Source organism: Zingiber officinale, chromosome 3A (assembly GCF_018446385.1).
Source record: "Zingiber officinale cultivar Zhangliang chromosome 3A, Zo_v1.1, whole genome shotgun sequence".
Lineage (NCBI taxonomy): Eukaryota > Viridiplantae > Streptophyta > Magnoliopsida > Zingiberales > Zingiberaceae > Zingiber > Zingiber officinale.
In genome coordinates, this window is record NC_055990.1 from 38,456,141 (window position 1) to 38,481,896 (window position 25,756).

The following is a 25,756-nucleotide window of genomic DNA, read 5'->3' on the forward strand; positions in this document are numbered from 1 at the left end:
GAGTGAAGAAGTACTTAAGACTCTGATGGTCTGTGAAGATTCTGCACTGGACGTCATACAAGTAATGTAGCCAGAGTTTTAGTGCAAAGACCACAGCTGCCAGCTCAAGATCATGAGTGGGGTAGTTCTTTTCATAATCTTTGAGTTGTCTGGAAGCATAAGCTATCACTTTTCCTTCCTGCATGAGTACAGCTCCTAAGCCCACTTGGAAGCATCACTGTAGATGTCAAAACTCCTGTCACTTTCTGGAACTGTCAGGATAGGAGCACTGGTTAGTCTCTTCTTGAGCTCTTGGAAACTCTGCTCACATTTATCTGACCATTCAAACTTCTTGTTCTTCCTAGTGAGGGCTGTTAGTGGAGAGGCTATCCTGGAAAAGTCCTCCACGAATTTCCTGTAGTACCCAGCTAAACCAAAGAAGCTTCTGATCTCCCTGGCATTCTTGGGTCTACTCCAGTCGTTGACCGCTTCTATTTTGGCTGGATCTACTTGAATACCTTCTTTAGAAATTATGTGACCTAGAAACGGCACCTGATCTAACCCGAACTCGCACTTTGAGAATTTAGTATACAGCTACTTTTGCTGAAGGGTCTGCAATACTATCCTCAAGTGCGTGTCATACTCCTCTGGGTTCTAGAATAGACTAGAATGTCGTCGATGATTACGATGACAAATTTGTCAAGGTATTCTCTGAACACTCTGTTCATTAAGTCCATGAAGACTGCAGGTGCATTAGTCACTCCAAAAGACATGACTACAAATTTGTAGTGTCCAGATCTGGTCCTAGAAACTGTTCTGGGTGTATCACTTTCTTTCACTTCTAACTGATGATACCCAGAGCGCAGGTCTATTTTAGAGAACACTATTGCCCCTCCTTAGCTGATCATATAGATCATCTATTCTAGAATGATGGTACTTGTCCTTAACTGCTACTTTGCTCAGCGCTCTAAAATTTATGCACATTAGCATGGATCCGTCTTTCTTCTTAACAAACAACTCTGGAGCTCCCCGGGGTAAATGACTAGGGCGGATGAAACCCTTGTCAAGTAGCTCCTGAAATTATTTTTGTAACTCTTTTAGCTCTGTTAGAGAATTTTGGTACAGAGCTTTTGAAATTGGGCTGGCGTCAGGAACCACTTCAATTTCAAACTCCGCTTCTCTGTTGGGAGATAGTCCAGGTAGTTCTTCTGGAAATACCTTTGGATACTCACAGACTACCCGAATATCTTCCTGCTTGGGTCTTTCTTGTTATCTTTGTCCTTCCAGTTCTGATTACTTGACTGGGGTCTCTGTTTCCCCACTGTCTTGTATTCGATCTTGACTGACTTGTGTTGCGTTTGTTGTGCTTTGATGCTGTTCAGATAGTGCTCACTAATACCCTGCTGACCAGCTCTTCACCAATTTGTGGTCGATGAGTTTCATTACTCACATTAAGTGCTATTTCTGGTCTCAGCCTTCGGAGCATCTGTCTGACTCGTTCTTTCACTGTACTTACTAACTCTAGGCAAAGGTGAGCTAGCCTGTTGAATCTTTTGACCGCTTCTTCCACGGCAGGTCACCTTGCTTGAACTCAATAAACTCCTCATAGTGCTTGTTGGTGATCTGCAGGTGGAAGAACTCTTTATAAAACTCTGACTGAAAATCAGCCCAGCTTATCTGATCGGCTGCTCTCTTGGTCTTTATCCTCTCCCACCACATACGAGCATCTCCTGACAGGAAGAAAGAGGCGCACTTGACCTTCTCGACTTCTGGCCAGTCAAGAAGATCCATTGTGTTCTCCAGTGTCTTGAACCAAGCCTGGGCATCCCAGGGCTCAGTCGTGCCTGAGAAGCTCTCTGGTTTCAATTTCAGCCACTGTATGAGGTAAGCTTCTTGCCTCTGAGGCGCTGTGGCGACTCCCTGGGCAGTTGGTGGAACCTCAGTTACCGCTGGAGTCTCCGTAGTGACTGCTGGGGGAGGGGGAGGAACTGATTGCTGATTTGCCATCAGATTGGCAATTACTTGCTGCTGCTCCGCTACTTGTTTCTGGAGTTGAGCCACAACTTCAGAAAGATTGGGCTCAGTTGCTCTGGGAACTTCGTTCTCTTGAGCTTGGTCCTCAGCACGAACGGTACGGGGACGCTCTCTTCTTGCCATCTAGTTATGCAAGGAAAAAGACTTGATATTTTCTCTATCCCTTCTAACATACACATTTGTACAGGAATAAAGAAAACAGCAAACATTCTTATCTGACTTAAGCACTTATAAGCAATTACTTTATACTGCAAATAGTAATAAAGGAAAGCAATAAAGAAAGAAATTAAATACTTTCTTACTTGAAGACGGCAAGGATGATGCTGATGTGTGTGATGCTGGAGAATGAGACCTGCTCTGATACCAACTGTAGCGACCACCCTCCTTACTACTACTCTCTAAGGTTGACCGTTACCTAACTACTACTCTAATACTAGTGTCACTTATGCTATTATTAGCGACACTTAGATTTATCACGGCCCTAGAGGAATTTCTACTGAAAAATTTCGACAGAGTCTCCCCTGTACCGGTGACCAAATTAACAATACAAACACTATATACACAGCCACAGGCGGCTAGAACATATTTTTCCACACCCACGCAGTAATAATAACACAGTAAGTAAAAGAAAACTATTCTAGCAATAGTAAACAAACATCTAACTCCAACAATAGGACATATCAAGCTACAAGTACGGAATAAACTCAACTACAATCCCAACTTCATAATAGTATTTAAACTAAAAGAACTCTAAATAGAAAAGTCTTGATAATTCCTTAACAAACTCTTGATCTCCCCATAGTCCAGCCATCACACACCTTCATCACCACCACATTGTCGCCTTCCTTTCATACTTTAGCTTTTCCTTTATCTACAGTAGGAGGAAAAAGAAATCTATAAGCGAAACGCTTAGTAAGTACTAAATTATCTCACAAAAACTCGAAGTGCATAAAAATGCAAACGATACTGAAGCTGAAATGCTAAAAGAAAACCTACATATATTAATCTAATAGCAAAGTACTCGAATAAACTACATACTCATAATATACCAGAATAAAGCTGAATACTGGAAATAAAACTAAACATGCTCACTAAACTAATAAAAAAGTAATGAAACTCATGTTGTATGCTTAGAATTAAAGGAACTAAACTTCTGTTGATTCTAAACATAGGTGATACTTGTTTCATTTACTTATAGCTTTATACTTGAAATTAATCTTTTAATTTCTTTTTACTTTTACTTTTCTTTCTTCTTCTTTTTCTTTTTCTTTCTTCTTCTTTTTCTTTGGGCCTAGGCTTAGTACCATTTTATGCGCGCTCTCTAATAGTGACTGAGGTAGCGAGCCTCTAGTCCTATGAGGTAAAGACCTTGGTCTTACCAGGGCCAAGACCTTGGAATTGGTCACCTTGATTTGTTTAACGACAACCTTGGAAGTCGGGTACTAGCCTCTTACTTTAAATGATCTACTGGTTAGCTCTTCTTAATTAGACTTTGGTCTTTTTCTTACTTATAGCTGCTTATTACAGTAAAGAAGGTCTAAACTAAATGCTATGTGCATATATGTATATGCTAAAATCTGTTCATGCACATTTTAAAGCAAGAGAAATAAAAATTAACATACTACTACATGCTAAAATCTGTTCATGCATACCCTAAAGCAGAGGGAAGCAAAAATCAGCATACATGACTAATAAAAATCTGCACATATGACTAATAAAAATCTGCACATATAACTAATAAAAATCTACACTTAAGCTCAATAAAATGCTTAAACCATTCTAACTAAATGAAGGGTTATTCTTGCCCTTTGAGTAGCAAGGAAAGCTGACTGCATGCTTCAAATTAAAAATCTGCTGAACTAAAACCCCTTGCAAACATATTCACAGCATAAGGCAACAGAAATATTCAATTCCTTGTTTAAACCCTGACACACATCAACAATCATCTTAAAACAACAAGATGGGTATATGGCCACAACAAGATCTACACTGGATTACTAAGGTCACAGGCACACTGGAAATAAACCCTAGCATGTAACTCTACTTGGCACTGTGGAATCCGGAGCAAGGGAAGAAAACCTAAAGCTTGTCTCTGCCACCTGGGAAGTTAGCTACAAGATCCAACCGAAACTTAGAATACATGGCAAAATGTTTAAGCAGCAACTGAAGGCAAGAAGGAAAACAAAATCCGGTTCTGCATTTATTTTCTTTGCATAAGATCAGATTCAACTTACTGTAAAGCTAAAACAAGCATAAATATCATTTCACAGCTTAACTCTTCTTGTAAGGCAACCCTAAATCCCCTATTCTGTTTCATCCGATTGGCACAGAACAAGAAGTGTTATGCACCTATTCTAAGATCCCTAACATCATCCTCTCCTACAACCCAAAGTCTGCAGCCATCCAAAACAGATTCCTCTCGGAACTGAGGCACAGCAAAAAAAACCGAACAAGCAATTCACGGCAACAACCCTAATTCCACTATCTTCACAGAAAATTCGGAACCAAAAAGAATAGGAAATCCGAAACAATCCTACAGCAAGTGAGTAGTACTGACCTACTGTTCTTAGACTTACAACCAAAGGAAGGGCTGCTAGGGTTCGGAGGAATGAAGATCTCGGCCCCTTCTTGTGCCCGTGCGCTCACCTTGCCGAGAGGAGCTCGGATATGTGAAGAACCCTCGGAGGAGGGAGCTCGCCGGCCGCCGGAGTGAAGCCCTAAGCCCGCTTCTTTGTTTCCGCCGCGAGAGGAGAAGGATCGCGCGGCGTCGCGTGTGAGAAAGAGGAGAAAAGGGTTTTGGGATTTCCCGTTCGGGGAAAAAACACTTAAGCTTCTTTTAAATCTAGGGTTTTTCATTATACTATACCTTAAATCTATTTATTCTCATATTCGATTAACAATACCCGCGTAGCTCAGCTAGTTGGCTACGTCCGGTTAGGTCGGGTTCGTCCGGAGGTCATGGGTTCGAGTCTTACTTTCAACGTTTTTTGGTCAAAACTTCTTTCTTTTTGTAAACATACTAAATGACCTCCAAAAATTACATAAAAATACTCTAAAAATTCCTAAAAATCTCTAGAATATTTTAAAAGTATTTCCAAATATTTTTATGGACTTTTAGAACTTGAAATAGGGAAAAATTGGGTCGTTACATATCAGGAGAAGGCTCGGCCGATTAGAGCCTTCGGATCTAGGTCACGGGAACCAAGATGCAGATCCATCCGTTGAATTCAAATCGCCAAACATCACATCAACAGTTGTCACTTCAGCCGTGCAGCGACTACGACGATGACATGTGGCATACTCCTACAGGACAGCATTTAATGGGCGCCATTATTAAGCGTGGGTGTGTGCTCGGCCTTAATGAAGAGGATTTGCACAAAATTCGAGGAGATTCGGGGCGACGTCAGCATTTGACTGCGCGGTCCGTGCCCATCCAAAGACGTCGAAGGAGCAACCTCCGAAGTGTTGGAACCCCAAGGTTGTTTTGGTGTAATCAACAAGTTAAGTTAGGTCCTGCGTTGTTTTAACCTTGTGTCTAAGTGTGCAGGAGCTTAGGAGCACAGGTACTCGAGCAGAAGACGTAGCTAGCGAGAAGGACGGCACGCTGTGCGTCCGAGGGACGAGGCGCTGCGGAAGAGTACACCGGCGGACGAGAAGGAAGCGCGCGGTGGTTCCGAGGGACGAAAGCCGGAGCGGAAGATTGCTCGAGGAGCAAGAGACGCAGCTAGCGAGAAGGTTGACGACCGAGGGACGAAGACTACGGATGAGTACGCTGGCGGACGAGAAGGAAACATGCGGCAATTCCGAGGGACGAGAAGCCGGAGGGAAGCACGCTCGAGAAGACCGGAAGTTGGGTTCGGGTGAGCCCTATTCCGGATGGCAGAGATCACCCAAGCGAGCGGATCCGGAGGAGAAGAATCGGATCGAGGCGGGACTGAACCAGAGAAGAAGTCCCGGACGAAAAAGTCAACAACTGTTGACTTTGGGCTCCGGGGCGCCCGGAGCAGTCCGGGACGCCCGGAGCCCTCCAGGGCACCCGGAACCCTCCGGGGCGCCCTGAACAGTAAAATTGACCAGATCGAGTTTTGACTCGATCTGAACGTTGGGGGATAAGTTTTATCCCCCCCCCCTCCCCCAAGGTGCCCGGAACCCTTCCAAGCGCCCCGACCAAGGCTATAAATATAGCCTTGGTCCAGAAACTTAAAAATGAACTCACCGATTGTAAATCCAGTGCTTGCACGCTCTCTTTTAGTCTAAGCTTCTATTTTCTGCGCTTCAACATTGTAAGAGGCTTCTCCGCCTGAAGGAGTTTTATTAAGCTTAATCTTCCTTGGATTAACAACCACATCGGTTGTAACCAAGTAAATACTTTTGCCTCGCTTTTTCTTTATGCTTTTAATTTATCAGCTTACTTTATATATGCAAGTGTTAGTTTAAAGAGTTCGAGGAGGGTTTGTCTTTTTGTGTTTGCAGGATATCCAACAACCCTCTCCTAGCCGGCCGCAACGGTCCTACAAGTGGTATCAGAGCCGAGACGCCTTAGAAGGACTAACCGCCGTCTGAAGCAACAAAACGATGGCCGGAGCTAGCGAATATCCACCAGCATTCGAGGGAGAGTTTTCTTCATGGAAGAAACAAATGGAGGTATACCTTAACTCAGACCTTGGTATTTCTTTAATTTTAAAATCTGGTTATGAAGAACCGAAGAACACGAACGGAGAAAGACTCGATCTACGTCTCTGGAACAAAAAGCAACGTAACGAATCGATGGCAAACGGACGGGCAGAATTTCATCTCCTAACCGTGATACCAAATGAAGATCTCAAAAGAATCGGCGAATACAACAACTCAAAAGAACTTTGGGAAAAGTTCTTAAAACTCTACGAAAAATCGATTGAAGCCGTCCCCTCAATAGACATTGAGCCATCATCAGAATCCGAGATGGAAGAAATTACCGAGACAACCCCAACAGCCGAAGTACATCCCGAGATTGATGAAGGGGGAGAATCTTCGGAAGAAATTAATTCAACAGGGGGAGAACCAACGACCAACAAGGTAAGTAAGGTATGGTCTCTACCTTCTGAACAACCGGTTAATTCAATAGAAAAATTGCCTGAAGATTTTTGCAATTTAAAAATTGAATTACCGAAAAAGTTTTTTGAATTAGCAAATCAATTGTCGAATTTGTCTTGCAAATTAGAAATATTATCAAAAGAAATTTACAAATTTAAAAATATTTTGACAAAAGAATTATGCAAATTAGAAGAATTTTTCGAATTACAAATTACTCTCTCGAAAGAATTTTGCGATTTAGAAATTGAGTCACCGAAAAGGTATTTCGGATTAAGAAATCTATTGTTAATAGATTCCTGTAAATTAGAATTTTTGTTGTTAAAAAATTCTTGCAAATTACAAAATATTCTTTCGAACGAATTTTGCACATTGCCGAAAGAATTTTTTATATTGTCGAAAAATTTTATCAAGTTAGAATCTATGCTATTTGAATATTTTTGTGAAGTTGCAATTCAAAAAATAATAGAAATTAACATGATACAAATTATTGCATGTTTAATATTTGTGGCTTTAAATTTGAAAAAGTGTAAATTGAGAAGTTATGAAAAATTGAAATGGAAATTTAAAACTTGCTGATATAAGTATCAGTATAAAATAAATAAATAAATGCATAGAAAATTTTTTTTAATGCTATCAATTTTCTTAAATTTTCTTGCATAAATTTTTAGGCTTAGAAAGATTTATTTTTGGTGAAAACTTAGAAATTTTTCAAAAGTCATTCTTTGACTTAGAAATTTTTTTAACTTGGAAATATTTTTTCTCCGAAAAACATTGAAATAGATTTCTATAATTTTTTTTGTGTCAAACCCTTAGATTGTTTTTCTTGAAACCCCATTTTTATTGTGATCAAAGGGGAAGAACGGAAAGTATAAGTCTAGGGGGAGGTAGAAAATTGAAAATTAAAATTTGAAATTTTTGAAATTCAATTTTTTCTATCATGTTGCATGTTATTGCAATAAATTGTTTTTATTCTATGTCTATTTGTAACCCTAGCTTAACTTGGGTTGATCACACCAAAAAGGGAGAGATTGTTGGAACCCCAAGGTTGTTTTGGTGTGATCAACAAGTTAAGTTAGGTCATGCGTTGTTTTAACCTTGTGTCTAAGTGTGCAGGAGCTTAGGAGCACAGGTACTCGAGCGGAAGACGCAGCTAGCGAGAAGGACGGCACGCTGTGCGTCCGAGGGACGAGGCGCTGCGGAAGAGTACACCGGCGGACGAGAAGGAAGCGCGCGGTGGTTCCGAGGGACGAAAGCCGGAGCGGAAGATTGCTCGGGGAGCAAGAGATGCGACCGAGGGACGAAGACTGCAGATGAGTACGCTGGCGGACGAGAAGGAAACACGCGGCAATTCCGAGGGACGAGAAGCCGGAGGGAAGCACGCTCGAGAAGACCGGAAGTTGGGTTCGGGTGAGCCCTATTCCGGATGGCAGAGATCACCCAAGCGAGCGGATCCGGAGGAGAAGAACCGGACCGAGGCGGGACTGAACCAGAGAAGAAGTCCCGGACGAAAAAGTCAACAACTGTTGACTTTGGGCTCCGGGGCGCCCTGAGCAGTAAAATTGACCAGATCGAGTTTTGACTCGATCTGAACGTTGGGGGATAAGTTTTATCCTCCTTAGGGCGCCCGGAACCCTTCCAGGCGCCCCGACCAAGGCTATAAATATAGCCCTGGTCCAGAAGCTTAAAAATGAACTCACCGATTGTAAATCCAGTGCTTGCACGCTCTCTTTTAGTCTAAGCTTCTATTTTCTGCGCTTCAACATTGTAAGAGGCTTCTCCGCCTGAAGGAGTTTTATTGAGCTTAATCTTCCTTGGATTAACAACCACATCGGTTGTCACCAAGTAAATACTTTTGCCTCGCTTTTTCTTTATGCTTTTAATTTATCAGCTTACTTTATATATGCAAGTGTTAGTTTATAGAGTTCGAGGAGGGTTTATCTTTTTGTGTTTGCAGGATATCCAACAACCCTCTCCTAGCCGGCCGCAACGGTCCTACACGAAGTGCAAACCATCGGATCGTCGAGCGTCCCAGAAGATCAGTCCTGCACGAACTGGTCGGGGTCCAACTAGCATCATGGCCGATCGACCAACCAATCTCCAGACTGCTTGTCCAGTCAGTCGGACTTGCAGCCTCCTTCGACTAAACTTGAGGGGGAGACACGTGATCTGGTGGTAAGGTGGGGCCCCGCTCCGCAGGAGGTCAGTGCTACATGGAAGGTCAAAGTCAAGGCGGTCAACGCCCCCAGGCTAGCGTCCGACCGGGCGACTCCATCAGCCGATCAGACTAAGGAATGACCGGTCCGATGTTATCATAGCTCGGTCTCGCACTGAGCTTCTGACGCTCAAAGACCCAGTATCACCAAAGCAGGCGCCGACCGACAGGTCACATGTCGAGCGACTGTGCATGTGCCAGGCGGACATCCTGATCGGCCAAAGATCAGATCACAGCCAGCGAAGCGGAAACACGACCCAACAAGCCTAGACAGTGGAAGTAGCCGAGCGACCGCCCTACTCATCCCAGACAGCGGAAGTAGCCGAGCGGTCATCTGCTCGACCCACTAGTAGACAAAAGCTGGCCGAGCAGCCCACCCGCTCGGCCCATTAGCAGACAAAAGCAAGATCGACTGATATCCTCCTCGAGACCCGTGTCGTCGACAGACAACATGGTCGGCGACATGATCAAGTAGAGATCAGGCAGAGAATCATACGAAGGAAGCTTCCACTGTTTTGTCAGGATATACTCGGGTTATTGAGGTATGACGTCAGAGGTATTTTTTCTGATATGTCCTTTCAGGGAATGCTTTGAGAAGCGTGCACGCATCAAGAAGTGTACACACACGCTCCCGAGGTCCTATATAAGGAGCCCCAAGTTTCATCGGAGGTATGGAGAATCTCCACTATAGCTACAGTTACTCTGTCATTTCATTTCCTCGTTATTTTTACATCGTCAGTGTTTGACTTAAGCGTCGGAGGGCCATCGCCGAGGAACCCCTCCCTAGCTCAGCACTGACGTCTTGTGGTTGTAGGTCCACGTCCTTCGGAGATCCACGCGGAGTCAGCAGAAACACCACGTCCCCAGTGTCCATCGTCTCGACTCTCGATCAGGATCAGGTTCATTTCAGTCAATTTCACTTCACCCTTTTTAACTCTAAAATACCCTAACTATTAAATCTGACTGATTTTGTTAACCACACAGAGTTCTTTTAAAATCTTTACGTACGGGCATACGACAATCGCCGGCGAGCTCCCCCCATTGTCCTCCTCCCAAGCGTTGGCATGGGTTACCTCCTACTCCTCACCATCCAGCTCTCTGGCAGACACTGTTCCGTCTTCCTCTTCACCACCCATCCCACCTTCCTCTTCACCACCCATCCCACGGTCTCCACCGTCGAGTGTCTATGCCACCTTCGCTGTCTTCCCTAGCGTTCGGGCCCTCCGCCTCCCCCTACTCGGCCCCTCCGAATCCAGCTCCACTGAGCCCATCAGCCGCTCAGCCTGGTTTCTCCCTCGCATTCTCACCGGCGTCTTGCCGGCTGTTTCCGCCATGACCATCTCCCAAACGTGGATGACATTTTGGAGACAGTTTTATTTAATTGATCCTTTAGATCAAACACGACTTTATGCATTAATGAAATGGAATGGGAATGATCATGCAGTATTAATTAATTGTTGAGCACAATTAAAAAATTAATCCTATCAGACTGACAGAAGAAGAGCAGCTCTAAAGATCCATTTTCATTAAAAAAACACATAGGATGATAAAAATAGATTAATGACAGAGGATTCGAACCACTTAGCAGATGCTTCTTTATAGGGAATTTTGATTTTGGATTTGAGTGGTATAAGAATTTAGCTTTACTAATGAATGGAAGGGATAAATTAAAGAACTTCATCATGAAGACCACTTGGAAGAACCACTTCTCAGATCTTAACATAGAAATAAGAACAGAACAATCTTGAAATCTATTGGATCCATTTCTTACTTTCTTTCCTGATCGAGCTCTGACTCAACCCCCACTAAGTTGGCCAGAAGGTTCTCTACCTGCTTGATCTGCCCCTGCTCCACCGGACCAAGCTTTGACTCAATTTGAGGAGCTCGAGTTGGGAAGCTTGTGGCGAGTATTAGTTACTTGTTTTAACGTCGCCAGCGATACGAGTAACTTCAGGATCTTCAATCAGAAAAACTTGCACCAGTAACTAGCGCCCAAACTGTACATTACATGGCTTAGAAAACTCTGTAGGCTAAGCATCGCGCAGCTGCTGCTCTAGAGACTCGTTTTCCTTTTTGATGGAATCAAGATCTGCTTGGAGTTTGTCAAAGTCGAGAGTCCTAGAGGAAATAGCTGCAAGTTTCTTCTCATGCTCAGCAGCTTCCCTTCTAGCTCTGTCAGTTGCAAGAATTTTCTCTCTGATTTGTTCGAAAACATCATGTATGCTAGTCAGAAGCCGGTATAACTGGCGCCCTGCTGGATCATCTTTAGTGTTCCTATGGGCAAAAGAAAGTGCTTAAGCAAAGATGCCTGCAACTACCAGATGCTTATGCTTTGCATATCAGTTTCACTTACAAGCAAGCGCAAGCTTAAATCTAAAGTAGAAACATATAGAACCAAATCTAGAAGAATGCCTAGAAAGAAATGAGACCTCAAATGGCATAGTGGTAAAGTGTAGAAGTGAGCCACATTCAACAGAACGATTGCAGAAGAAATTAAAGAGAAATATAAGTAGTCTAATAGAAAATGATCACTATGTCCTAGGTCTCCTGCCTCTGGAAGTTTGTGTATTGACTATAGAGTGATAAGACAGGAGAATCTATGAAACATACAAGAATGCCAGATAAGAATTCTCTGTTATGATCAAGGAGGATCAAAGAACCAAGCAACATATATGAGGAGAGTTGTACCACTCTTTTGCTATAAAAAAAAGAGTTTGTCGACTTGATTGTACAAACTAAACCATATACCATTGAAACTGGAAAGTACTTTAAGGACAAGGACAAAGTCAATACCAGATTCAGAAATCAATAATACCTGAAAACAGTCTCTTCGACCACAGCATATGTCCTGTGCAGTCGTTCCTGTGCAGAATTACTATCTAGTTGAACTTCTCGAATGTCTTTCGATATCTGGAGAATGTCAGTGTTCTGTTTGCGGTTAGTCTTTGTCAATTCAGTCACTCGATCAATGTAATACTTCCTAGGAAAATTGCTGGGTAATTTATCCAACTCTGCCAGAAGCTCAGCATGTTCAATCTCTCTGAGGAAGCCAGAAATAAAAAGAACGTGATGACGTACATACACAGCAATGAACTTACAACTGCCAGTCATTTTATGTTTAACAAAAAACTGATCAGTCCATTGGAGTATACTTTGGACCAAACTAAGGTACGAAGAACAAAGGTATCAAACACTTTCTAAGTGAAAGACAATGTTCTTACTAACAAATCTAACCTTCTATGAATTTCTAACAAAGTATCTTCTGTTTCCTGCTCAATTTCCTTTAATTTCAGAAGCCTATATTGTGCTGCAGGTTGTTCTGCAAGCTCCTGCTCAATGCTGTGTGTCTTTTCTGTTGTTGCTTCTAGTGTGTTCCTGGAACAAGTAATAGTCTGAACGTGAACACACCATTGTATGTTGACAACATAATTTATATGTAAATGTGCAGTTTTAAGCCTCCAAAGAAGAAACACCATCAGGTATTTAGTAGAGCTTCTTTAGTCAATCAGGGTATACTTGCCATATTAAGCTAAATTATTCCAAGACACTCAAGAATGACTGAATGTGTTTAGATTAAACAAGTGTAACGACAATATAGAATAACGAGCAATCAAATGGCTGATTTACAAGGTGTGTGAGACAGTGAAATAGTTATTTAGAAAACAATCAAAAGGTAAGCAAGCCAACTATGATTTTTGAAAGAAATTGTGTAAAAATTATCTTCTTCAGAACTGTGTTTATAGTTACCTCATTGTCAAATTTCGCCACAATCCACATTTGCATCTCAACTAATATTAAGATAAGATCAACCTCTTTCTTACCTGATTATGTTTCCCAATGATTGTTTGTCTTATAGGATTGTATACGTGAGGTACATGGCATTTGACAATTTTTCGTCTTATAGTCTTATACTAATGAGGCACATGGTAATCAACAAAATGCAAAATTTATGTAGATCCATGTTCCAATCATGTAGTATGTTTTAACATAAAAATATACCATGAGTTCCTACCGTCGCATTTTCAAATCCTCAAGGGTGCCACTTCTTGTTTCAGCTTGCTCATTATGCTCTTTTGAACAGGATCGAACAGAATGTTGATCATCAAATGATATCTTCGTAGCTTCCTTAAGGAGTTCATGTTGAGCTCCTAAATTATGAACTTCAAAGGATTTTGACTGTGTTCCCACCTGCAATCATCTCTCTTGATATTTCAAACTCTCAATTTCATGCCTTCGTTGTAAAAGATGGTCAAGGCAACTAACATTACTGAGATGATGTTTTTTGAATGTTATCAACTAAGAAAGTATCTATCTAGTAACACAAATGAGTTGGAACATATCTATAAAACAGAGAGAAAATACCAAAGCAAGAAGACTAATGTATTGAATTCTCCAAAATATACAATGGACCATGCCTAAAACTTCATTTACAAGTCAAGCATTTCACATGCATAATAATTCAAGTTCCCATGGAAAATTTGTTAAACCATTCACGTTTGACAAAATTAAAATCTGAAATCATTTTAATGCATGGTTCAGTCTACAACATGTATGACACATAAAAGTTTAGAAGCCATTAAATTTTTGTGTCAACTTAAACTATTAATCTGCTGTTCTTGTGAACAAATTACAAAGCAAGTTATATATCATTGGAAAGCTACGGATGTCTACTTTCTAACAAAAAAAAAAAAATAGTTCCCGAAAATAATACTTCTACAGGATGTTATGACCATTTTGGTTGAAGTGTGTTAGTGATGCAGGAGCATCCATCAACACATCAATTTATATCCTCCGATACGACTATGTTCCCCTTCGAACTATGACGATAAAAAAATAAGGCTACCAACTTCCCTTTTGGGTTTTGAAGAAGGACGATCGAGGCTACTTACAAGGAAGATGATTAGCTCGTGGTCTCCTAACATGGTTGCACTCTATTCAGAGTCCAGACGAGATGGAATCGGTTAACTAAGTCATTAAAACTCTAGATTTGGTCTTTGAACGTTTTCTTTTATTTGTTTGAAATTTTTAGAATTAATTTTCTTTTCTAAAAGTTAGTTTAGATTTTACCGCTATTTTTTTAGGATGAGTTTTCTTGTACTTTTTCTTGTTTCTATTGCAACTTTTTCTTATTTCTTAGGCTATTTAAATAAGGGTTAGGGCTCTTGTAAAAACATGTTGATATTGAGTTTGGTTTTGATTTGAATAAAAAAATTATCTTCCTAAGTCTTTCTCTGTAAACCTCTGATTCGAACGTCGCGCTCGGAGTTTCTTCTCCTGCGTCAGTTAGTATCAAAGTCTTAGATCCATGGATGATCATCGTGGACGTGGTCGTGGTCGTGAAAGACAGGTTCCGGCTAAAGAAGTCTCACACTAGGATCGAAGCGTACCCTACAAGTTTATCGAAGATCTAGAGACAAGTCACGAAGTTATCCCAGTACAAAGTTCTAAAATTCGCTAAACGCTAGTCGGACACTAGACCAGCGCCTAGGCCGCCTAGACGAAGACTAGGCGTCACTAGGCGGATTCCACAGTATCAATATAAATTATATAATAAATCACATTCTATAACTATAATACAATAACATCAAATTTAAAATGAGTTCAAAATTACACAACTAATAAAATATCACAAATTTATTCTACTTCTTGTTCTCCATAATTTTCAACAACTTATTCTTTATCGGACACACTCAATATTATCATCGGACACAAACTCAAGGTTACATTTCAATTTTTTTTAATTGGGTTTTAAATTTAAAAGCCCAAATTAAAACAGATCATGAAAACCGTGCACTATTTCCGCGGCCCCTAAACGATTTGATTGATGAGTTGATGCCTAAGGTTGCCTAATCTCGCCTAGGTTAGTCGACTAGCATATTTTCGGTGCGGCTAGCTAGCGCCTAGCACCTAAGTGGCTGACTGCCTAGGCCGATTTTTAGAACACTGTCAGCGTCTAGTGGTGCAAGATCTTGAAGATCGTGAGGTATGTGGTTGAGATCATGACAAACAGGTTCCCGCTTTGGAAGTCTCACACTGTGATCATAATACCCGAGATCTTAAAGGTCGTAAGTTATTTTATTTTAATTTAAATAAAAATTTTCTTGAGAAAGATATGGACGACAAGATCAAAATTGTCGGTGATCCAATTTACGACGAAGATGAGACCGAGTCAACTAGCGAGCTAGTATATGTCGAGCACTCGAGGACTTTTGATCTTGAACACAATACCATGAACTCGAGGATGAGTTCTTTTGAACCTGGGGCGTCTGATGTAGGAGGCAGCACGACCAGTTTATGTCCTCCGATACGACTATGTTTCCCATCGAGCTATGGCGATAAAAAAACAAGGCTGCCAACTTCCCTTTTGGGTCTTGAAGAAGGACGATCGAGGCTATTTACAAGGAAGATTATTAGCTCGTGGTCTCCTGACATGGTTGCACTCTATTCAAAGTCAACAAGACGAGATCGGTTAATTGGGTCATCAAAATTCTAGATTTGGTCTTTTAACTTTTTCTTTTATTTGTTTGAAATTTTTAGGATTAATTTTCTTTTCTAAAAGTTAGTTTAGATTTTATCTCTATTTTTTTAGGATGAGTTTTCTTTTACTTTTTCTTTTTTTTTTCTGCTGTAACTTTTTCTTATTTCTTAGGCTATTTAAAGAAGGGTTAGGGCTTTTGTAAAAACATGTTGAGTTTGGTTTTGATTTGAATAAACAAATTATTTTCGTTTAAACCTAGAGACGACTCCTCTTTGTTTACGAATTATCTTCCTATGTCTTTCTCTACAAACCTCTAATTCGAACGTTGCACTCGGAGTTTCTTCCCCTACGCTAGTGTTGGAAATATTGCTTGGGAAAGATGCTACTTGGTAAAGACATTGCTCAGGAAAAGCTAGAAATCTACTCGGGAATTCAAAGATTAACATGCTACTCAGGAATTGGAAAGGATCAACTAGTTTTTGGTATTCTTGAATGTTTTCTTGGTACTTACAAGATAAAATGTTTTTAATGTCTTGCATGTTTAGTTTCATTATTAAATGCACTTTTCATCTTTGAGGCTCTAGGAAATATAAATCGCATTTAATACATTTTGACTCATCTTGGAGGGTTGTTCCAAGTCTCGCCTATAAAAGCTCTACTTTGTATTTTTTTTGAGATTAAGATATATTTGAGCTTTTAAGCTTGTTAGAAGATTTATCTTCTTGGTTATTTCTCTCAACTCTTTGGTCGATTCCCTAGAGTGGTGAGGATTGAGTGTGCCTTATGTTACCTCGTATTTCTCCTACACTTTCCGGTGTCAATGTACTATGGCAAAAAGAAACAAATTGAATTTGAAATCATTTCATGCAAAGCAACCACTATCAACATCTGTACTATGAAGTTATGTACCTCATATTTAAGTAAATTTAGCATGGCTAGGTAGTACTTGAAGAAAACCTTTCTGACGAAGGCATGATTGTAGAAGTTCCACAAATAAAATATGACCATGCAAATGTATGCTTTGACAAAAGGAAGAACCATAAAATGATTAAAAAAAATCATTAAAGCATACAATGACTAAGAATACCTATATCTTACCTTTGTCTTTTCCAACTGCAACGAACTCAGTGCCTGTTCAAGTTCCAAATTGAATTTTACATCTTTCCATCTAGACTCTGCATCACTGTCACATACTTCTTCAGGTTTCCTTGATTCTTTTGAATCATCTTTAACCTCTTCATCCTTGCAATAATTCTCTACTTTATCACATTTCAAATGCCCATTTATTAATTCATTATCAGCCAATTCATGTGATTTTACTTCGTTATCCGAAATTCCAATTGTTTCCGTTAATCCTTGGTTTGATCTTCTGAAAGTTCATAAAACAAAAAATTATCATCTACAGAGAACTACGCCCCAGTAATAATGTCGATAGAAGAATACCTTGTTGCTATATCATCTAATGCATCTCTATTCTGAGATGATTCAGGTAGCCTTTCCACCAGAAATCTGAGCAACTTATGGGACTCATCCTTGGACGGATACAGAAACTGGAAATAGAAACAAACTATTTCCATTTTTTTACCATAGATATTCATCGACTCTTAATCATGAAAAAAAAACTCCAAGTAAAGCTAACAAATTCTTATTCTAGGTTGATAAATTTTCACAGATTCTCGTCTGTAATAATAGTTCAACGTCAACTTGTACTTATTATCTTGAATTCCTCGAATTAAGACAAAATGACTTCGTTTTCAACAAATGAACAATAGCATCGCCGACTGGCTACGAAGAATACAAAGCCATAAAAGAGTATTACCTGACGGAAGCTGATTTCATCTATGTATCCGGCCGACTTGATGGCTGCGGAGATGTCTTCGCATACCTTGAATCGCTCGGCGGCGGAGTCCGGGAGCGAGGTCGGGAGAGACGAAGCCGTGGCGCCGATGATGAGTTGGAGAGACTGAACACATATCGAGACGAGAGCGTCAGGTGAGAGATCCTGCAAGGCGGAGGAAGTAGAGAAGTCCGGCGGGAGCAAGACGGCGGAGCTGCGCAGCGAACTCAGCAGGATCGCCTCCGCCTCGTCCATGGCGGCGTCTCTTCCGCTATCCAACTGGGCTGTGTTATTTGGGCCTCTCTGTTTTGTGGATATCGATTTGAATGAACCACCGGTTCGAACCAAGCATTTCGAAACCGAACCGTTTGGTCGACGGTCCACCCTTCCCGAAGCATTTGTGCCTCGGCAACGCGATCACGACAAGGTGGATCTGTTTCTTCGACTCTCCCCCTTGTCAAGCACAGATATCTCAATCGAGAAACCTTTGGATCCGGTTACATGATGCAGACGGCGCAGTCTTGGTTCCAGGGGGGACCAAGCGGGAGCGGCGGAGAGCTGCAGAAAACCTCATCCTCCCTCCTCTCCGATTGGAACTCTTACGCTGCGTCCAGGTCGGCTGAGGATGGTGGCACCTCTGTATTAGGGTTTGATATCGAGTCCGCCGTCCGGACCGCCAACGACAAGTTCACCGGAACTTTCAACGTGTAAGGATCACTCTATAGATTGTAGTCTTTAATTGCTCTCTCCCCCTATTGTTTTTATCCCTATTAATTGTACAATTTTCGATCTTTAATTGCGGATCTAATTAGTTCTGGATGGGAAATTGTGATGGAGATATAGTTTCGTCTAGTTTTATAGGTTCCTCATGTTTGAAATCTAGAGTTTTTCTCCAATTGATGCTGGCGGCCGAATATGGTTATTTTAGATGCATGAGGATTGGTCTTTATTTTGCAAGATCTAGCTTTATTTTGCTAAGTCTGAAAATAAAAACTAATGTTTGGTTGGACAACGTTGAGGGCTTATAAGGGCTTTGGTTTTCTAAAAACTTGATTATTTTGGTGTGAATCTAAGATTGTTCAAAGGCCAGATGCATGATATGTCCATTTTTTAGTCTAGATTGTGGCTTTAATGTAGCTCAAGATTTGTGTTTTCGACTCCTTTAATTTGTTTTTTCCTGTAGTATGTGCGCCTTCCTCAGAAAGGTCAAAACGTATGAAAGTTTTTACTTGTGGTTCCATTCTATGAGAATGTTTTTGAACAATGCAAATCTTATTTAAATTATATTTAACAAATGTGGTTCCACATGCTATAATGATTATTAGTGGCCTTCGCTTGAAACTCGTTCACATTGTCTTACTTCCCCATATTCTAAACCCTTCCTGTCTCTAATATAATTTTAAAGATTGTCTTCCTAGTTTTTGTAAGTCTCACATCAAGTGTTTAGGTTACTTGTGAGTCCTTTTAGCGGGTTTTTGATGCTAGGCTGATAGAGGTTAGGAAAATATCCAGTTATTATCTGAAGTCTTAAATTAAGTGATGGGAAAATACTTTCTTGAATTTATTATTTATTATATCGGTTAAGTTGGGCCTCAATGAATGGTTTAATATCTAATATATACTGTAAAGGAAATCATGGATAATTATCACATGTTCGACATGGTTCTTTGTATAAAAGAACTTTTTGGTTTTGTATCTCAACTTTGCTAGTTCAATTTCATTGTATTGGATACATATATTTTCAAAAGTATACTCACTTGTATGGAATTGACTTATGTAGCTTCTCTATTTTTGCACAACAGGGTTACTAAAGGTGTCAAGGAGTTGCCTGGAAGTTTCCAGAATGCTACTAGTAATGTACCTTCTGGAAAATCTCTTGTGTACTTCGGTGTGCTCCTTGCTAGCGGCGTGTTCTTTGTATTCATTGCTTTTACCATGTTCCTTCCAGTGATGGTTCTGGTCCCTCAAAAATTTGCTCTTTGTTTCACTTTCGGCTGTGCATTGATCATTGGGTCATTCTTTGCACTGAGGGGTCCTAAGAATCAGCTTTCTCACATGTTTTCCAAGGAGGTAATTTCATAGGACCTTATTGCTCTTTAATATGTGTCTATTTACCAGAAGCCCATGATTTACGTGTGGAAACTAACTCAAAATGCAGAGCAGAATTCACTTTTTAAGTCGTTGCAATAAAATCACTGTAGGGAGCCATTATGATGGTATAGATGAACTTGTTTATGATCGAGTTTATGTATTTGGAGTTCAGTCTGTATAAGCCAAAACAACAAAGCACACTGAAACAGTTGATTCCTATAGCTATTGATATTCCTTGTCACCTAGACTAATCTGGATTGTTAACAATTATAACTGTCTTATTTTATTCTTTTTGATGAGCAAGCCATCTCGCAAATTGCTATGAGACCATTAATGGTTGTGATTGTCTTGATTGCTTATATGATATCAAGAAACTAGTCTTACAAGTGACTCTCAGCAGCTGTTGAGTGCAGATGGATTTCTGAAAGCTTAACTATCAATGAAAACTACAGTAAATTGGTGTCAGCCAACCCCATTAAAAAATTTATTTCCTTTATGCTTCAGTGATTTTCATGTTTGATACATTGAATATTTGATGACAACTTTTTTGTACATGTGCTTATCTTAATTCTTTTTGCTCATGCTGCAGAGGTTGCCCTTTACAGTGCTGTTCATTGCTAGTATGGTTGGCACAATTTACGTTTCCATGGTGCTTCATAGCTACATTCTTTCTGTTCTCTTCTCTGTGATTCAGGTACGTGATTAATTGTAGTAAATCACCAATGCCGTGGTTGCCTACTAATTTGTTGTTTCTTTTTTTTCCCCTAGGTTCTTTCACTCACGTATTATTCGATATCCTACTTTCCTGGAGGATCTACTGGTTTAAAATTCCTGTCTTCAGCTTTAACTTCCTCCGTTCTAAAATGCTTTGGCAGATGATGTTGATATGTAAACTAAGTCATGTTTTTGTGTTCTAGAAACTAAACGGATATGTGTAGAATATTGTGGGTGATTCTGTGATTGAATTCTCCGAACAAAACAATGGAACCTATTGTAAAAAGTACTCCGAGGGTATGTTTGCAAACTAAAGGCCCTTTAAGGGCTTTCTGAGAATGAAAATATGTTCTTGATTAATCTTGAATTGGTTAACACGTGGGAAATATAATTGTAATATAGAAATTCGGTGGACAACAAAAAAATCAATAATCTAACTTGCCTTATAAAATTATAGTCGTCAATTCTATATTTGTAGTTATTTACCCTTTTTGGAAAAAAAGAACGATAACGACTATAAAGAAAATTATAGTCCGAATTATATCTCTGGTCGGTGCCGATGGCGGGTGCAGATGAAGGGTTCTCACGTTGCCAACTGACAAACGTATGCTGCTTATGCCAATTGCAAGCGAGGTAGATAAAAGGTACAACTTGTACGTAATCCGACATACTCATTCTCGCGTCAACGATTCCTTTTCTTCTCTAGTTCTCTTCGAGTTCTGAACAAGGGCATCCTTTCTTCCCCTCTCTCCTTCCATTATCGATCTTCTCTACTACTCTGCTCGTTGATTCCGAAGTATCGATTGAGTTTATCTTTTAGGGTTTGATCAAGGAGAAGCTCGGATTGTCCGTCGGCGGATTCGTGGAGGATGTCATACGCTTACCTGTTCAAGTACATCGTCATCGGCGATACGGGTATGTTTCTTCTTCTTGCTTTCAGTGTTTTGGAGTTTCATTCTCTACCAGTTCCTTTTTGTACGATTTTGTTGTTCATTCTCTGTTTGCAGGAGTGGGGAAATCATGTCTTCTTTTACAGTTTACTGACAAGCGTTTCCAACCTGTTCATGACTTGACAATTGGTGTTGAATTTGGGGCTAGAATGATTACTATTGACAACAAGCCTATAAGATTGCAGATATGGGATACGGTTAGTGAAATTTTGAATTTTATTTTCTATACTGAACCGGTACTAACAATGAAGTTTGAGATTAATGTTTTTGAGTCTGAGAATGCTACCTTAAAGGATACAATGATATTCGAGAGTTTTTTATTTATGAAGTAGAGTTTGGTGGGATAGCCAAATTTCCCTTCTTGGTCATTTGTATATGCCTTGATTTTGTCTCATTAGGGCGTTGTGTCTTTAGGTGGACCATGAAGAGAAGGATGATGGTTAATATGATTATTGCATGTATGGGCTACAGAATTATGGATTGGGTCCTATCTATTTAAAGAAACTTAAAATTTGGGTCTAATATGATACCTCTTTGAATGAAATGAATCTCTACAAGTGGTGAAATGCATGTTTGGAGAGGAATACTAAGCTTGGATTTGCATCTTAGACTTCGGGCTATCATTTAGTATCACATCGACAAGTATATGCCTACCCTATCTATTTGGTGTAGTTATAACATGATACAAGTGTCAATAATGTAAAAAATAATATAAAATTATCAAACACAGCCAAATGTTAATAGAAAAATGTTTTTTTTTTGTTTCTTGATCATGGTGTTTGCTAGTTCAATGCTAATAAATTTACATTTTTGCAATAACTTCAATTTGCAGATTTCTGCATGAACTAGAACTCTTGTTTTGGTGGTTATTCAGATGAGTAATACATCTGTTTTGACCAGATTTAAAATGATTTTAGTACTTAATTGTATAGTTTGACATATCTATATCTATTTAGATGGAAGCAGGCACTTTTATCAGATAACTTTTGCTTGCAAGGAGAGTAAGACATTGAGTAGGAGATAACTGAATTTTTCATCTAATAAGTTTATATGGAATTTGTCTCATTGACTAGCTGATTCATCTGAATTACACTCTGAAAATTATGCAGGCGGGTCAGGAATCTTTTCGATCAATTACAAGATCTTATTACAGAGGTGCTGCTGGCGCACTGCTGGTATATGACATAACTAGGTATATGTTCATAGAGATCTTTAATTTGAGGGCTACAAATGCCTTACTATGTTTGTTCTTTAACTTGTCATCAGGAGGGAAACGTTCAATCATCTTGCTAGCTGGCTGGAAGATGCCAGGCAACATGCCAATGCTAATATGACAATTATGCTGATTGGTAACAAATGTGACTTGGCTCACAGAAGAGCTGTGAGCACTGAAGAAGGAGAACAGTTTGCAAAAGAGCATGGATTAATCTTTATTGAGGCTTCAGCTAAAACAGCACAAAATGTTGAGGAGGTGAACTGAATCCAAAGAATTTTCTTTTTGTATTATGTTTTCCTTGTTAGCGTTGAGGTTTCAAGTTTGGTCTGTTTTACATGATTATGTATCCAGGTCTTCATTAAGACTGCGGCAAGTATATATAAGAAAATTCAGGATGGTGTCTTCGATGTGTCAAATGAGGTAAGATCATAGCATTATCTTGTCAGATACAAATCAAAATATTTATATGAAGGGGCTATTCTGAAGTTACCGAGCCCTGCTGTTTTGTTTCTTCTTTTGATTTCTCTTTTATACCCATCCTCGTACTTGCCTATAGAAAAAGAAAATTCTTATTTGCTTTTTTGACCTTTCTAGACTCAAGATTTTTATGTATGTCTTATTTGTTTGAACAAAGTCAATTTCTAGAACAGCTGTTTGTTCTCATCGTTTTCTTTTATTTCTACTTGTCAGGATCTGTTATAAATATTGTTAAACAAGTTGTTCTAAATTTAGCAGATAAACTAAAAAACGATGCAAGATTTACCTCAATTGGCAACTTCTTTCTTCTGCAAGATAACCTTATCTAGTAAACATGTTGTGGTTCAATCACGATGTTGAATCAAGGTATCGCAAAGGAACTATACCAGGCAAGAGCAAGTCTATACATCTCAAGTGTAAACTAGAGTTTGTATGGCAGGTTCAATTGTTAGTTGATATAAAATGGGTACAACAATTGCTTCTTTCAACTGACAATAGGAACTTGGAGAACTACTTGTCATCGTGAAGTAGGGGCTTTGAGCTACTCTTATTGAGGTTTACAATATTAATCTGCCAATATTGGCAAAGGAACTGGAATTGTTTGGCATAGTGTTGCCATTATCCTAGAAACATCAGATATACCAACAACGCAATGGATGCATGTATTTCTATATTAACATGTTCTTTACTTTCCACTCATCATCTTGGTTTGTATGATATCAGTTAGAGTAGGCATAGGGGGAGATAGAATAATTTGATTGATTTTAGCATTACTAATCAATCAACTTCGTGTAGAGCTTAATGTAATAGAGTTTAATGGAGATACAAAATTGATGTAGTTCACCTAGGAAAAACACAGGGTGATAATATTACAACAGTTATTTTTTTATTGACTCGACTACTGGTTTAACCCTATGAGTTTATATTGTTAACCAGTTACATCGGCAATAACATATATTTTATGGATTTGGGGTTGCAAGTTGTCTTTCTGTTTCAAATTCTATTCAAATGAACTTTCCTAGATTGTGTCTTGAATTCTTGTTCGTGATGTTTGTCTTAATTCCATCTTTACAGTCGTTTGGGATTAAAGTTGGATACGGAGGAATTCCTGGGCAATCAGGTGGAAGGGATGGCTCATCTTCTCAAGCTAGTGGTTGTTGCAGTTGATCTTTTTGCCTTGTGTTCCTTTCTATTATTCTGTTTAGTCCAAGTGAAAGGTGCGTGGTGCATTAATTTGCTGATCCAGAGTTAAAAATCTGGTTCTTCCTCCCTGCTGCATGCATTCTGGTACATATTGTATAATTCTTCTGTACATGAATTAATTTTGCCTCAGGTATGTTTACATGTTTGATACTTCCATATTTCCTAGTAATAAGTGCTTTGTTCTTTTAATTGTATAGTTGCATATTTGTTATTTAATTTTAGAAATTAAATATATATCAGTTAACTGTTGCCTCTTGAATTTCAACTTTTAATATCTAACCTATAAATTACTCAAATTAATTTAGATTTTCTATTTTAGTGATTAGAGGACAAATGTTGACTGTTTAGCATTAATAAATTACAACATTTACTGAACCGTGGGAGAAAATTTCTATTCAACTTTCGGAATTCGAAGAACATGTCTGTTCCGTTATGCCCTGTTTTTTCTTATTTGTTTTCATATTTAAATTTTTTCCTTTACCCATTAAAAATTTTACGATTCTCAATTTACTTCGAATTCAGATTTGACATAATATATTAAAGATACTTTTAAAAGTTGATATATTAAGGAGATTTTAAGAGTGTATTAGTTTTAATTTGAAATGATTTTAATTTTCTAGATGTATCAATTAATTTTCAAATTGATTGATGGATGCATACTATTTAAAAATTTATTGTTTTTTAAACTAAGGGAATCCTAGAATTTTATTGGTCAGTAAATATCATTATCCTAGTCATTTTATCCTAAATGGACTGATAAACTTATAAAATTCTGAATTATTTAAAATTAAAATTAATGTACATGATCCTGTCCGAACCAGAAGTCAACAGACGCTGGGCACGTGACGCTCCAAGGCTCGCTGATGTAGGTCTCCAACTAGTGTCGAGATGCTCCGGCTATCCTGCACAGAAGTCGAGCCGGGAAGGGGATTCCCAGCGACGACCCTCCGACGCTCAAGTCAGGTAAATCACGATGAACAAGGTGGCTCCAGAAGTCTCAGAGTACATACCAGAATCCTTTGTCGATGAAACCTGAGGTTCTTTATATAGAGCTGTGAAAGGTTTGGGCACGCGTACCAAGGTGCATAAGTGTCCCCTGTCCTATCCTAGGTATGCGGCTGTCAGAAAGCTTACCTGTCCTTTCCTAGGTACGCGGCTGTCAGAAAGTTTACCTGACCCATATCGCTACAGTCAGAGCATGCCCTCGATGGGACAGCAGAATCCCCTGTCACAAGATTTGGAGCATGACACACACGTGAAACCTACAGGTTGTCAGAGAAAGAAATCCTCTGGCCCTTTCCTTTGCTCCAAACTTGTAGTCCGAGCGGAAAGATACCTAAACATCCGACCGGACATCCGCAGTGGTTTACTTGTGCTTTGTGGAGACTAACAAACAGGGGTGCTTTATGACTGTGATCGGTCAAAAGGTCAGCTCGGTCTATGACCTTTTTAACTGAGCGTCGGAACCCCGATTTGACAGGGTGCCTACCAA

The 25,756-nt window shown here is 39.6% G+C and overlaps 3 protein-coding genes across 4 annotated transcripts; 2 read left to right on the plus strand and 1 right to left on the minus strand.

Annotated features, from left to right (window-relative positions):
- Nucleotides 1-10,855: 10,855 nt before the first annotated feature.
- LOC122051749 (coiled-coil domain-containing protein 22 homolog) lies at nt 10,856-17,895 on the minus strand. The gene is made up of 7 exons (XM_042613007.1): nt 17,596-17,895; nt 17,220-17,326; nt 16,875-17,145; nt 13,311-13,486; nt 12,533-12,673; nt 12,114-12,338; nt 10,856-11,572 (listed from the first exon to the last, which is right to left on the minus strand). Exons 1-7 carry the CDS (start codon nt 17,866-17,868, stop codon nt 11,329-11,331), a joined length of 1,437 nt encoding a protein of 478 aa, XP_042468941.1. The 5' UTR covers nt 17,869-17,895; the 3' UTR covers nt 10,856-11,328.
- Nucleotides 17,896-18,011: 116 nt separating this feature from the next.
- LOC122051750 (protein transport protein SFT2-like) lies at nt 18,012-20,778 on the plus strand. The gene is made up of 4 exons (XM_042613008.1): nt 18,012-18,320; nt 19,416-19,683; nt 20,294-20,398; nt 20,473-20,778. Exons 1-4 carry the CDS (start codon nt 18,115-18,117, stop codon nt 20,581-20,583), a joined length of 690 nt encoding a protein of 229 aa, XP_042468942.1. The 5' UTR covers nt 18,012-18,114; the 3' UTR covers nt 20,584-20,778.
- A 171-nt stretch (nt 20,779-20,949) lies between these two features.
- LOC122051751 (ras-related protein RABB1c-like) lies at nt 20,950-24,453 on the plus strand. Of its 2 annotated transcripts, XM_042613011.1 has the most exons (7): nt 20,950-21,062; nt 21,239-21,333; nt 21,426-21,565; nt 22,478-22,560; nt 22,635-22,839; nt 22,936-23,004; nt 24,136-24,453. In XM_042613011.1, the coding sequence occupies exons 2-7, from the start codon at nt 21,288-21,290 to the stop codon at nt 24,226-24,228; spliced, it is 636 nt and encodes a 211-aa protein (XP_042468945.1). In that variant the 5' UTR covers nt 20,950-21,062; nt 21,239-21,287; the 3' UTR covers nt 24,229-24,453. The 2 variants fall into 2 exon arrangements, with proteins under 2 accessions (XP_042468945.1, XP_042468943.1); XM_042613009.1 differs by lacking the exon at nt 20,950-21,062 and having other exon boundaries at nt 21,084-21,333.
- The last annotated feature ends 1,303 nt before the right edge of the window (nt 24,454-25,756 follow it).

Excerpts from the sequence above, each read along its gene's own strand:
- LOC122051751 (XM_042613011.1), top strand. The coding sequence starts at position 21,288 with ATGTCATACGCTTACCTGTTCAAGTACATCGTCATCGGCGATACGG. Across the intron at positions 21,334-21,425 it reads CATCGTCATCGGCGATACGG|GAGTGGGGAAATCATGTCTT; the intron begins GTATGTTTCTTC and ends CTCTGTTTGCAG. Across the intron at positions 23,005-24,135 it reads TCTTCGATGTGTCAAATGAG|TCGTTTGGGATTAAAGTTGG; the intron begins GTAAGATCATAG and ends CCATCTTTACAG.
- LOC122051749 (XM_042613007.1), bottom strand. The coding sequence starts at position 17,868 with ATGGACGAGGCGGAGGCGATCCTGCTGAGTTCGCTGCGCAGCTCCGCC. Across the intron at positions 17,327-17,595 it reads ATGAAATCAGCTTCCGTCAG|TTTCTGTATCCGTCCAAGGA; the intron begins GTAATACTCTTT and ends TTCTATTTCCAG. Across the intron at positions 12,674-13,310 it reads GAGGATTTGAAAATGCGACG|GAACACACTAGAAGCAACAA; the intron begins GTAGGAACTCAT and ends TACTTGTTCCAG.
- LOC122051750 (XM_042613008.1), top strand. The coding sequence starts at position 18,115 with ATGATGCAGACGGCGCAGTCTTGGTTCCAGGGGGGACCAAGCGGGAGC. Across the intron at positions 19,684-20,293 it reads CTCACATGTTTTCCAAGGAG|AGGTTGCCCTTTACAGTGCT; the intron begins GTAATTTCATAG and ends CTCATGCTGCAG. Across the intron at positions 20,399-20,472 it reads TTCTCTTCTCTGTGATTCAG|GTTCTTTCACTCACGTATTA; the intron begins GTACGTGATTAA and ends TTTTTCCCCTAG.